The sequence below is a fragment of the Balaenoptera physalus genome (assembly GCF_965194825.1).
Source record: "Balaenoptera physalus genome assembly, chromosome: 3".
Taxonomy (NCBI): Eukaryota; Metazoa; Chordata; class Mammalia; order Artiodactyla; family Balaenopteridae; genus Balaenoptera; species Balaenoptera physalus.
In genome coordinates this window covers 134,274,446-134,287,740 of record NC_138890.1, presented here as the reverse complement: position 1 = coordinate 134,287,740, position 13,295 = coordinate 134,274,446, and the positions used below count along the sequence as shown (strand labels likewise).

The 13,295-nt window shown below is 34.9% G+C and overlaps 1 protein-coding gene across 3 annotated transcripts in view; it reads right to left on the bottom strand.

Annotated features, from left to right (window-relative positions):
• Positions 1–13,295, bottom strand: part of IL6ST (interleukin 6 cytokine family signal transducer) — a 49,362-nt gene that overhangs the window by 19,077 nt on the left and 16,990 nt on the right. For all 3 annotated transcript variants that reach the window (XM_082457591.1, XM_082457592.1, XM_082457593.1), the window contains 5 exons: positions 9,567–9,872; positions 8,537–8,657; positions 4,504–4,670; positions 3,800–3,954; positions 1,837–1,996 (listed from right to left, as the gene is read on the bottom strand). In XM_082457591.1, the coding sequence (XP_082313717.1) occupies positions 1,837–1,996; positions 3,800–3,954; positions 4,504–4,670; positions 8,537–8,657; positions 9,567–9,872 (909 nt within the window). The remainder of the gene's footprint in view (positions 1–1,836; positions 1,997–3,799; positions 3,955–4,503; positions 4,671–8,536; positions 8,658–9,566; positions 9,873–13,295) is intronic.

Genomic DNA, 13,295 nt, shown 5'->3' with positions numbered 1-13,295 from the left:
TTTCCCATCCCAGCATGATATGCCTGGGTCTTCCTTTAGTCAGGGTGATAGCTTGATGATTTAGATTACATTGAAACTCTTTTGTAATCTTAAAATTTTAAAGGTACAAATATATCCTAAGCAATAACCAAAGATGTATCACTATTTCTTATTGCTAAAAATCAAACTGAAAAATCATATTTAAATACATGCTTAAAACCCCTAAATGCATACATTTAAGAATAGAAGACAAAATAAATGGAGTTAAATGTAGTATAAGTTTCCTACTTTATGTTGGATGAGTCAATGTAATGGGATATTATAAAAATGAATTCACAGGATTGTTGTAATAATCACCAACCATGTGAAAAAGCACTTTACAAAACATCGAATGCTGATAATTAGGTTTTAAAAATTCAAAATTTTTATAAATATAATTGCAAAATATGGTATTCAACAGAATAAAAAAGGATCTGAATAAAATCTAAGCAGTGATGTGCTGATCATGAAGAGGTAATTACAGGTGACAAAACAGAGAAAAGAGGAAAGGCAGACCAGGAAGGCTGGGGAAAAAGCTGCTGGTACAGGGAGTTCAAATAGACATATACATGAGTACAGTGCAGCACCCTGAAAGAATAAAGAACATGAAGTTATAAAGGAAATTTTATGGGCTGGAAATGGTTCCTAATATAAAGAGGACCTAGAAGCTTCTTTCACTAATTTGAAGAAAAGCATAATCCAATGGTTCACAACTTTTTGGACACCAGATATCTCTTTGATTTGACAAGGTTATGTACCATCGCTCCAGAAAATTCACACAAGTACTAACCACAATATTTTGTCAACATTTTGAAGTAGTTCAAGAACTCCCCCAAACTGACCCAAGTACTTTTAAAGGCCCTAAGAATATCAGTTTAAGAATTCCTGACCAAGACAAAGGGATCTGATCGAGGATTTCCAAACCAGCAATAGTAGGATTACTTTCTTTCCTGGCATTTATCAAAATGAGAGAAAATTTTTGGTGGAGAAAGGTACTTTACTTTTCTGACTTTGACATTCTCAATTCATGTAACTCTCATGAAACCTCTGGAAGAGCTCCATGGAAGTGAAGGGATACAGGTGGTAGGGAAGGTTTTAAAGCCAAGGATGCTGCCACTGACACCTAAAGAGGGTGACCATGATAGGAAAATGTTCCGAAAAAAAAATAAAAAAACAACAAAAAAACTATATGCCATAGGATTATTTCTTGATGGCTACAGAAGAAATTATTAACATTAGCTGCTTTGGGGAAGGAATTTTATTTTACATTGTGTATCCTTTTATGCCTTTTGGATTCTACACTATATACACTGTATTATCATGAGAAAGAAAGGGAAAATGAAAATAAATCAACCAACCAAAATGCCAGGATGCTTTTCCAGGGGCTTATTAAGTACTGATTAAAAAAAAAAAAAGAATAAAAACTATAGTACAAATATCTTTTTGATAGTGAGGGTCTAAAGCACATTTTGCTAGATAGTGTGATTTTTAACGATTCAGGATATGATTCTAGTTAGAGATATTTCTGGACTCCTCTCCTTTAATAAAATGTTCTGCATTTACAAACCGTTAAGTTAATGGTTTTCTCATGGTATCTAAGACACTATTCCATAATTTTCTTTAATTAGGTATCAAAAAGATTTGTACTATCAATAATTTATATTAGATTTTATACTTGATATCCTTTAAAAAGTGTAAAATATCAGTTTGAATAAAATGATCACAAAATAAGAAGCAATGAGATCTATATTATTAAAACCAGACATAATTTATAGTCAGAATTCCAATGCTTTTTTCTTCATATACTTATTTACTTACTATCTTCATATGTGATCCCACTCGCTTCTTCACTCCAGTCACTCCAAAATCCTTTACCATCTTCCTTCATACAACGAATCCTAAACACATATTCTGTAAAAGGTTTAAGGTCCTGGACAGTGAATGAAGATCGGGTAGATGCTGTATCTTCAGGAGGAATCTGAAAACAAAGCAAATTGACCAAAAAAAAACCCCAAAGGTATTTATTATAGGTCTTCTAAACTGCCTAAGATTTTAAAAGCTAATTAATGAAATAAGACTAATAACTAATGAAAGAAGACTAATTTGACTCAAGCTCTGGAGAGAAATAAATGCAAGTGAATAAGCAGTCAAAATCAGTAAAGTTAATAGGTTTGGGAAATACAGAAACATCTATTACTAAACCTTTCATCCTTTCTTTTCTTTATTTCTTTCTTCTATGCTCTTATAACACTCAGGGTCTCAGCAGGAAAAAGATGGAAATTCCAATTAGAATTTAATTCAAGGAGGGTTTACTATAGGAAGTATGGGCAGAGTGTCGGGAAACCTTAGATAGTATAGGCAGTACTCTGGGGCTTCTAGGTGCTACCACCTTGAGACCCAAGGGGATGAGGGGCGGTACCAGAACCTGGAAGAACAGGGACACAAAGGGTTAACTTGAGAGGAGCAGTGACCTCAGGTTGAGACAGGAAAGCTCCAGGGAGGAAGCAGGGAAAATAAATATGCTCATCTCACTTTTCTCTCTCCTCTCTCTTGTCAGGACCCCTCCTCCCATTAGCTAGGAACTCACTAGGAAACTAGAGAGAACCAATAGATAAAATCCATACAGGTCAGCATCTCAAGACAAAGAGTAGGGTGGAGAAGGGTAGAGTGTAGATCTAGATAGGCAAAAGGAAGATATCCAGTCCAATTAAGAAAAACAAAAGCTATCTTTGTAGATAAACTTGGTTTTCAGGAAATAAAGACACAGCTAAATAACAGGTTTTTTCTACCACTCTGAGATTTCAACATTGAATACCAAATAGGTGTCGAGTCTTTTTTGTACCAATGAATTAAGATTCTATGATATTAAAAAATATTTTGAAGGACTTCTGGTATGTATCCTCTCTGTACAATCCTCATGTACAACATGAAGCATTAATCCATTTTGGTTTGTTGCTTTTTCTGATTGTATTCTGAGCCCTTTAGATAAGTGGAATGCAGGACAGCAGTAGGAAGGTCATGGGCTCAATTCCCTTCTAAGCTCATTATTGCAACCAGAGAAACAAAGCAAAAGCATTCTGTTAGTGATAAATGGAGTTACAACAAAGAATAGTATGGGGAGCTCAATGCTATGATGATAGCCTTTTGAAAAGCTCCAAGTACTTCTTTTGCTGATAGCATCATCTTTGGGTACACTGTCCTTTTCCTTTTCGGTCTTACAATCCCTTCCTCATGGGTTAGCAAACTTTCTATAAAGGGCTAGATTGTAAACATTTTAGGCTGTGGGCCAGATGGTCTCTGTTGCAACTACTCAACTCTTTCTATGTAGCACAAAAACTGTCAGAGACCATATGTAAACAAATGTGTGTGGCTGTGTTCCAAGAAAACTTTATTTACAAAAACAGATGACAGGCTGAATTTGGCCAGCAGATGTCATTTGCTAACTCCTGCTCTACCTTATCTGCATAATCTCTTCATTTTTACTCCTCTACTTAATCTACTTCCTGTTATTTGTGGTCCTTTCACCTCTTGTCAAAAATGCTATTCCCTATCATCCTGCATCACTTCCACATTTCACTTAAAAGCTACTGTATTGAGCAAAACTGTATTTTCTATCTGGATGTCTTCCTGTTGGTCCTTGCTTGAGATACAGGTCTAGAAGAGGTGTCAAGCAAAATAGTTCACATAACCAGAAACTTAAGACATTTAGAAAATGATTGGGATTTTTAGGTTAGTGGGTCGCAAGAAAGACTATTTGAATAAACAGTAACTTTCAATTTACCTGGTTCCAAGTTGAGGCATCTCTGGTCCTATATTGAATGTTATATTTCAGTCTTATAAAACTCTTAATACTTGAGTTGATCCATGTCAATTTTAAAATACTAGACAGTTCCTCTGAGTTGCTGACTGATAAATTATGTGGTGGATTGGGCTTCACTGAAGAATAAAATAGATCCAATAGATTATAACTTCTTATACAAAGTCAAATATGCTCCTTATATTTTATTTCACAGTATTCTTTTATTCTCACCAAATGAAATAATTTCTCTAAAAGCAATGCTATGCCATACTATTATAATGGAAAGGAAAGGCTCCTAAAGAAACTCTAGTTTTTTTCCTTGTCAGCTTATTACGTTTGTTAATCTTTTCAGGTTCAGATATTAAAAGATAGTTAAGTATTTATGATATGCGAAATTTAAAAAAAGAATAAAAATGGAACATGTATATTATGATTACAATGCTATAAAATGTTTGATATTTGGACAAATACCAGAAGATAATAGTCAAAGTGAAAACAGCTGTGAGTGTGTTGGATTATGGATATTTTTCTTTTTCCAAATTATTTTTAATGTTGTTGATAAAGTGAATTTGTAAAAGTCACTAAGATAATAAAATAAATGCTTATTTCTACGTTAATTAAACTTAAAACTAATTTATAAACCACTGTATATTCTAATAAATTCTCAAATTTAGGTTTACAACTACCTTTATCTACAGGATCAAAATTGATATGATCTGAGGTAACCTTCCCAAGAGCATTCTCTGCTTCTACCCAGACTTCAATGTTGACAAAATACACAGGAGAATAATCAACAGTGCATGAGGTGCGGGTGTCACGTTTTGCTTTACAATCATCAAACTTCTCTGTTGCCCTAAATACAAAAATGGTAGAATCAGTCATTAAAAATAGATTTGAAAAAATTAAGAGTGAAAAAGGTTACTTGAAAAGAGTTTGATGAGACCCAGATTATTATAGCTTAGAATAAAAAAGTTAATTCAATAAGTTTAGAATAAACTGTTGAACACTAAAAACAAAATTTGTTAAAAGTTCACCTGTTTTTAAAACTGAGTTTGATCTATATCTTAAAACACAAAATTATTTTCAAAATTTTACTCCGAAAATATCACATTTAGAACGTTATGCTCTATCCCCATTGACCTTTCTCTAAAAATTATTCATTTCCTGTGATATTAGTACTGTTTCTTTCCTCTCCTGAAACAGAATCTTTACTGTACCAGCAATGTCTTTCTTTAAGCACAGTATGCTTTTTCAAAGCACAGTATGCTAGGAGGTGATAGGGTAGGGATAAGAATTTCTATCACCCCAGAAAATTCCTTCAATCCCTTTCCAGTCAAACCCTGGCAAACACTTTCTGATTTCTATCACCACAGAAAATTTCAAGTGATGTGACTATATTTACTCACATATGTTTAAATTATTATCAATTAAGAATATTTATATATATACTTGCTATTTTTTAAAATAGAAGGATAAATCAAAACCAAACCAAAACAGGTAACTTCTAGAGCAGCGGTCCCCAACCTTTCTGGCACCAGGGACCAGTTTCGTGGAAGACAATTTTTCCACAAACCGGGGGTGGGGGGGTGGTGGTTTCAGGATGACTCAAGCACATTACATTTATTGTGCACTTTATTTCTATTATTATTACATTTATAATGAAATAATTATACAACTGGAGCCCTGAGATTGTTTTCACTCGCCACTCACTGACAGGGTTTTGATGTGAGTCTGCAAGCAACTGATTTATTATGGTCTCTGTGCAGTCAAACCTCTCTGCTAATGATAATCTGTATTTGCAGCCACTCCCCAGCACTAGCATCACCGCCTCAGCTCCACCTCAGATCATCAGGCATTAGATTCTCATAAGGAGCTCGCAACCTAGATCCCTCGCATGTGCACTTCACAGTAGGATTTGCGCTCCTATGAGAATCTAATTCTGCCGCTCATCTGACAGGAGGCGGAGCTCAGTCAGTAATGCTAGTGAAGGGGAGCAGCTGTAAATACAGATGAAGCTTCGCTCGCTTGCCTGCTGCTCACCTCCTGCTGTGCGGCCCGGCTCCTAACAGGCCACAGACCCCGTCCGTGGCCTGGGGGTTGGGGACCCCTGCTCTAGAGGGAGGGAGGGAGGACATAAGGTAAAGGACACAGGGAACAGAGACCTCTGTGAACACATCTTGTCTTAGAAATTTGTGTGGGTTAATTTATTATTTTACACAATGAAGAAAATGCTTAAAAACCGAAAGCAAAATGAAACATGAATTCTTGTATTGAGTTGGTGGTGTAACACACAGAAAGGAACTATTTCAAGTAACTCTAAAAGAGTAACTTAATTATGTCCTTAGTGAGAGAAAAAACAATCTTAAAATTCTTTTTAGTAATCACATTGTTGGTGCTAATATTGGAACTGTTACTCTGTAGCTGTTTTGTTTACTGTGGAACAAAGCAAATGAATAATTATGTTGGTGTTGCTGGGAACTAAGGTTTTCAGCATAGAAGAAAGGTGATGTAGATGTTAGATAGATGAATTAAGTAAAAACCTATAGTCTGGATTTTAAATTGGAAACACCAGTATGAGTTCACGATGTATTTTATCTGAAAAACATTCTTAGCTCTTTCCACTGAAAAAGCCTAGAAACAACAACCCAGTAGCAATGAGATTCCCAACACCCAGACTGTAGTCTCTAAATAGTACTTCACACTAACTGGAACCATGACTACTTAGGAAATGGTTGATATTAAGATGAACCTGGAACATCATGTCACTTCAGAAATCAGGAAGCTATCAAAGACTAATGAAGCTGTGTCAAAAGGATGAGCCAATTTGAAAAGTTCCCACTAACCAAAGATGGGACGATTTAAGTTTAAGAAGAATAATAACTGTAATGGATTAAAACACATCAAATATGTTTAAATATGAATCCATAATGAGGAGAAAAACCCCTTTGGAGGATGGTACGGAACCAACTTATAAAACTGGTTAATAAAGGGAAAATATTAACACCATTTTGCTTCTCTTATATGAACTGAACCTCAGGGTAACTAATAGTTGATGGAGAAAAGCTTTCTTTAAGTATTTCGGGTGAAAAAAAAAAAGAAGAAAAGGATAGAATACCACTATTTTGTACCTCATATATAAATAATGATCACTGATGAATGCTCAAACCTTTAAGTGAAAAACTAATGGGAAACAACATGGTTAAATTCCAAAACCATTGTGCTGAGTCATTAATCCTTTCACAAAAAGAGCACATACTTTATGATTCCATTTATATGACATTCTGGAACAGGCAAAAGTCTATAGGGAAGAAATGAGACAAGTAGTCGCCTTGTGGAATGTGGTGAAATAGGGTGGCGGTTGGGATTGACTGGCAAGGGGCATGAGGGTGTAATAGTAATGTTCTATATCTTGATAGGGGTTTAAGTTACACAGATGTATATGCACTAGTCAAAACTCACTGAATAATAAACTTAAGATATGGAAGTATATCTTGAGAGAAAAACAAATTTTCTTTTTTCTTTTTTGGCCACACCATGCAGCTTGCAGGATCTTAGTTCCCCGACCAGGGATCGAACCTGCGCCCCCTGCAGTGGAAGCGTGGAGTCTAACTGCTGGACTGCCAGGGAAATCCCAAGAGATACTGATACATAAATTTTACCTAAAAACAAAAACGTTCCTGTTTTTGTAAACATCTAGTTAATTAATCTAATTAATGGTGTAAATGCTGAAGTGATTAAGGGTGAAGTATATAAATGTCTGTAACTCACTTTGAAATGCATTAAAAAGAGATTGGTAGATGCAGACAAGGATGCACAGATAAACAGGTATGTGATAAAGCAAATACGGTAAAATGTTAATTGTAGAATCTAGGTAATGAGTATGTATAAACGTTCACTGTAAAATTCTTTCAACTTTTCTTTATGTTTGAAAAAAAAACTAATGGGGAATTTTATAATACCCGAAACCACTGCTTAAACTTAGCATAAGAAAAACAAATATTACGTGGTTGTTCCTAATGGAAGTACACATCACTCCTATGAATTATTTTTGAAATAAAAAAGAAAAAGAAATTAAACCCAAATCTGATTAAGAGTCTAGATCTAATGGCAAGTTTTAGGAAATAAAGGGACAGAGGAATGTATTAAATAATGTGTAACCATTATTTTAACAACTGAATTGCAAAGAGAAAGAAGAGAGAGAGAGGTGGAAACTATGGCTAAGAGAGACAAGCCATATGAATTGGCAATATATGGTGATTATTTACATCTTGAACAAATGTAAAAATACATACATATATCTATGAGACAACCGGGCAAATCTGAACACTGATTAAAAATGTGACAATATGAAAGTATTTTCAATTTCATTTGGGTATGTCGTCATGTTTTTTAAAAAAGTGTCCTTATCTTTTAGATAGATGTACTAAAATATTTATGGATATGACGATATGATGTCTAGATTCTCTTTAGAACGATCTGGGGCGGGGTATATATAAAATAAGACTGGTCATGAGCGGATCATTATTGAAGCTGGACGATGAGCACATGAGGATTTCTTATACAATTCTTTCTACTTTCATGTTTCAGATGTTCTAAAATAAAAAGTTAAATAAAATGTTTAAAACTTTGCATTTAGTATTACTACTTGACAAAATAAAAATTCTAGCACCAAAGGCTAACTTAACAAATTCAATGCATAACAAATTTAAAATAACTTGCCATTCAGATTTTAAAGTGTAGTTTGTTTCCAGGTGCGTTTCCCTTCCAGGATCCCACTGACACATCATTTTCTTTCCTTCGTTCACAATGCAACTCAAATTTTTAGGTTTTTCTGGAGGCACTAAAAGGGAGAAATTAGCAATTTTCAAAAAGCTTTATATTCACAAATAACATGCAATTTATATACTACTCTAGACATTTAAAACAACCTACATTAGATAGAAAAAAACAAACCCAAGAAAAAAGGACATAATGAAAGACTGGTGACTAAAAAATTAATTTCTTTTCTATTTAAATTCAAATCTTTTAGATAGTAACATACATTTTCTATCATAATTATCATTAATAGGTATGTTTCAAATTAATTTTCTACACAAAATCAACTTTCATTTATAGCTGGATAGCATTATCAACTGACTTCTCCATTAAATGTATTTTAAAATAATATTTGAATGTTAGGAAGAGGCAATTAAATAGAAGCAAAAATGATTCATTTATATTTCTCTCCCTATTGCCTTCCCAAACTCTGCTGGAGGAAAAGCAAATGCCAAAATTACAGTTTTAGGTGATCCACAAATTTGGTAATCCATTCTTGGATCATACTAAGTTTACTTATTTGCCTCAACACAGAAGAAGGACTCTCTCCAGTATTTATTCACCTTCTTCAGGTAGTTGCTTTACACTGCATTTTCTCAGCAACTAAGGGAAATTGAAACTTACTATGAATACAGTCACAGATTTCAATTCAGCATTTTTTGGGAGTGTCTAATGTCAAAATAATTTTCCAGAAAACTGACTGACAGATACTTGGCTTTCAGGAAAAATATAAAACTTGTGTTACTCTTTAGGTTTTTTTGTACATTTGTAATGCAAATGTAGTTCTACTTCTAAGCTCATTGAAAAAAAAATGTCCAAAACTCACAGAGCTGACAGTTTCTGCATTTCATAAAGACCAATAGACAACAGACATTAAAGTTGTAATTCAACAGTAATGACAAAGTCTGAAATAAGAAAAAAGTAAAACACTTACGGCCTGAAATTATTCTGATTCCATAAACATTCTGATCGATCTGTCCAAATGTACGAATGTTGCAAGTGAGTTGAATATTTAATAAAGATATATCTGTAAACGTGACACTAGATGCTGTTCTGTTTATGACAGTATATTGTTCAAGAGGAACAATAACATGGTTTGTTTTCCAGAAAATGTAATTAGCATTCACATGAAAATAATCCATACATTTTTCCTTTAGCACACAAACTGCTGTGAAATTAGAACCAAGTTGTACAACTGAAGATTCAGGGTGGATATGACCACATGGATCTAGAAGTTCTCCTGAAAAGGAACAATAACAGAAAATATAAAAATGGACTGAATTTTTCTGGTACAAAATGATATTCTGTATCAATGCAGTTCCTCAATCTTCATTAAAATATCTCTAAAGACACAAAAAAAGAAGAAACTGTGAAAACTGTGAAACTTAATATGATCAGAATTTAATGTCTAAATTTGTAAAGAAATATATAAATTATATGGCAGATGGAGCTGGATTTAAAAAAAAAAAAAACCTATGCAAGCTTCAGCCCTTTTTATAATATTTTAACTTTGTTTAGGAAACAGTTTGCCTGCAGCATGATTCATATTTGCTCTGCCCCCAGTCCTGTTCCTCGATTCAGACCCAGCGTCTAAATTAGACTCTCCAGAAGACAGGCAGTGGTCTCTGCTCTTCGCCAGTCCTGAATTCCTTTGGAGGCGCGAATAGGGGCATGGAAAGATAGTCTACATTGTTCATATATCAAAATCAGACAAAAAGGAAAGAGCAAGGGAGCAGTAAAAAACAGAAAGACTAGAATAAGATGGCCAAATACATTGGTTTTCACAATAAGTATATGGGATAAAATCTCATATTAAAAAACAAAAAATCAAATTGTATAAAAAAATAAAATACAACCATATGCTTCACCTATCACCTACTCCATGTTGATGACATCTAAACCCCTGTCTCTGGCTCTAACCTCCTAAGTTTTCAATGGCTTATAAGACATCCACCTGAGATATTCTGTAAGTACTTTAAAATGAACATGTCTAAAGCTATGTGCTTCATAGTCCCTTCCAAATTTATTCTTTCTTTTCTTATTCTCTACCTCTGCTAACAACACCACTCCCATCCAGCCATCTAGGCAGGATAACCTTGTAGTCCCCTCTCTCTAATTAGCCTCCTCCCCTGAGTCTTCTGTATTCTTAGTATGTATATCAACCTCTTCTCATCAACCCTATTTTGGCTGCTGGTGCTTAGGCCATCATATTATACCACAGTCTGACCTCCTTCTAGTTTATCTTACATACAGCTGCCAGAGTTACTGTTCAAAAATGAATATGCCATTTCCCTATTTTAAATTATTTAATGGCTATCTATTATGATCAAAATAAAATTCTCAAATATTTGGCATGATTCTATTCTCTTTCTCTATTCTCACTGTCTAGAAACTTAAGGCAGCTTTCTCTGGTGAATCCCATTTACCAACGGGATTTGAAGTTCTGAGATTCAATTTCTTCACTTGGAAAATGAAGTTAATAATGGCTATCTTATTTTTTAATTTATTTTTATTTATTTATTTATTTTTAACATCTTTATTGGAGTATAACTGCTTTACAACGGTGTGTTAGTTTCTGCTTTATAACAAAGTGAATCAGTTATACATATACATATGTTCTCATATCTCTTCCCTCTTGCGTCTCCCTCCCTCCCACCCTCCCTAATAAAGGCTATCTTGAAAAGATTTTTGAGATTAGAAATTAGTTATGTAAAGAACCTACTACAATGCCTGGTATTCAACAGGCCTCCAATAAATGGTAGCCTATCATCATTACTACTACTCTCCAGAGACAAGTAATCTAGTCACATTGATGGGGTCTGGAAGGGTCTCTTAGAGGTGACTGGTTCTAGCAGTTAAGGTAAAAGACATACAGAATCAGAGAATTACGAAACTGAGAAAAACCTTGGAGATCATTTACTTCAACCCTTTATTTTATAGAGAACACTGAGATACTTTTACCGAGTCAACCTCAAGTATCAGGCAGATTCTTCCAATTCCCAACTTGGTCCCAAGTTAGACTGCACAAAGGATAAAACTACTTTAAAAGCTAAACAATTATCTTCTTATCCATATCTCTCATAAAACCCATAAGGCCCAGAGTCAGAATGTTTATTTCTTTGTTTCAAAACCTATGATGTGGCCTATTTACATGACCTTGCCATTATTTATACATGTCTATGGCAAGTCCCAGTGCACAAACTACTCTAAATTTCTATCTTGTGGCATACTAAAAAGTTACCTTGTGATACTGAGCCAGTCCTTAAAACTCCCTTGACCTTACTTTATTCCTTAGTAAAATCCCTCCTGTTTTGCTTTCTCTATAATATTTAGAGGGAACAGTATCTATGAAATATACTTCAGAGTACTAAAGAATGTTAAGACATAACCAGAGACTAAATAACAATGTTTAATCACATAGAATAAGAGAAATACTAGAAATGGGCAAATGTTCCAGTTTTCAAAGTGAAACACAGGCTCACTGAAACCACCCCATACCAAACTAAACCCATTTTTATAGGACTACTAGGCTATTTGAGATCAAATTTTAAAAAGAGAGTATTTTAATTTAAATAAAGGTATTTAATAAAGTTAGTTGGGATATTCATGTAGACAAGATGAAGAACTGTGGATTAGAATATACTATAACAGATATTAGGGGCTTTCCTTGTGGTGCAGTGGTTAAGAATCCGCCTGCCACTGCAGGGGACACAGGTTCGAGCCCTAGTCCAGGAAGATCCCACATGTCGAGAAGCAACTAAGCCCATGCACCACAACTACTGAGCCTGCGCTCTAGAGCCCATGCGCCACAACTACTGAAGCCCGTGCACCTTAGAGCCCGTGCTCCACAACAAGAGAAGCCACCACAATGAGAAGCTCATGCACCGCAATGAAGAGTAGCCCCTGCTCGCTGCATCTAGAGAAAGCCCGTGCGCAACGAAGACCCAACGAGGTCAAAAATAAAATAAATAAAATAAATAAATTTATTTAAAAAAACAAAAACAAAAACAAAACAGATATTAGAATGAACATTATGAAACTGCTGATATTTAGCTATTCTTGGTCTACAAAAACAGAAATTTCATAGCTTCAAACTAATAGATTTTTAATTGGTCGATTACTCATACATAAAAAAATCACTGACTAAAAATGTCAATGAGAGGGAGACTTAAGTAGTATGCTGAAGTGCCTGCCCTCAGTCCTTGGGGCAGACTGTATTTTCCAAAGAAGGTCATACCTATATATGTATCCCATTGCACATGCTCATCTTACAAAGTGACTGATACTCCTTCTACAAAGAAATGGGGTCTGTATTCCCCTCCTGTCCTCAGATCTGTAAGGGTGCTTATGCCTGCTCCAGCCAACAGAGTGTGCTAAGTGACTTCCAAGGCTAGATCATCAAAAAAATACAACTTCTGACTAGCTCTCTTTTTCTCTTGGGACATTTGCCCTTGGAACCCAGCCACATGCAAGGAAGCCAAGGGCACGTGGAGAGACCATGTGTGGTGTTCTGGCCAAGAGCCCCAGCAAAGCCCTCAGTCTATAGCCAGCATCAACACCAGACATATAAGTAAATGAGCCTTCAGATGATTCCAGCCCCCAATCTTTGAATATTTTAGCTGAGGCCCCAGACATCAGAGCAAAGAAGAATCAGTCTGACTGT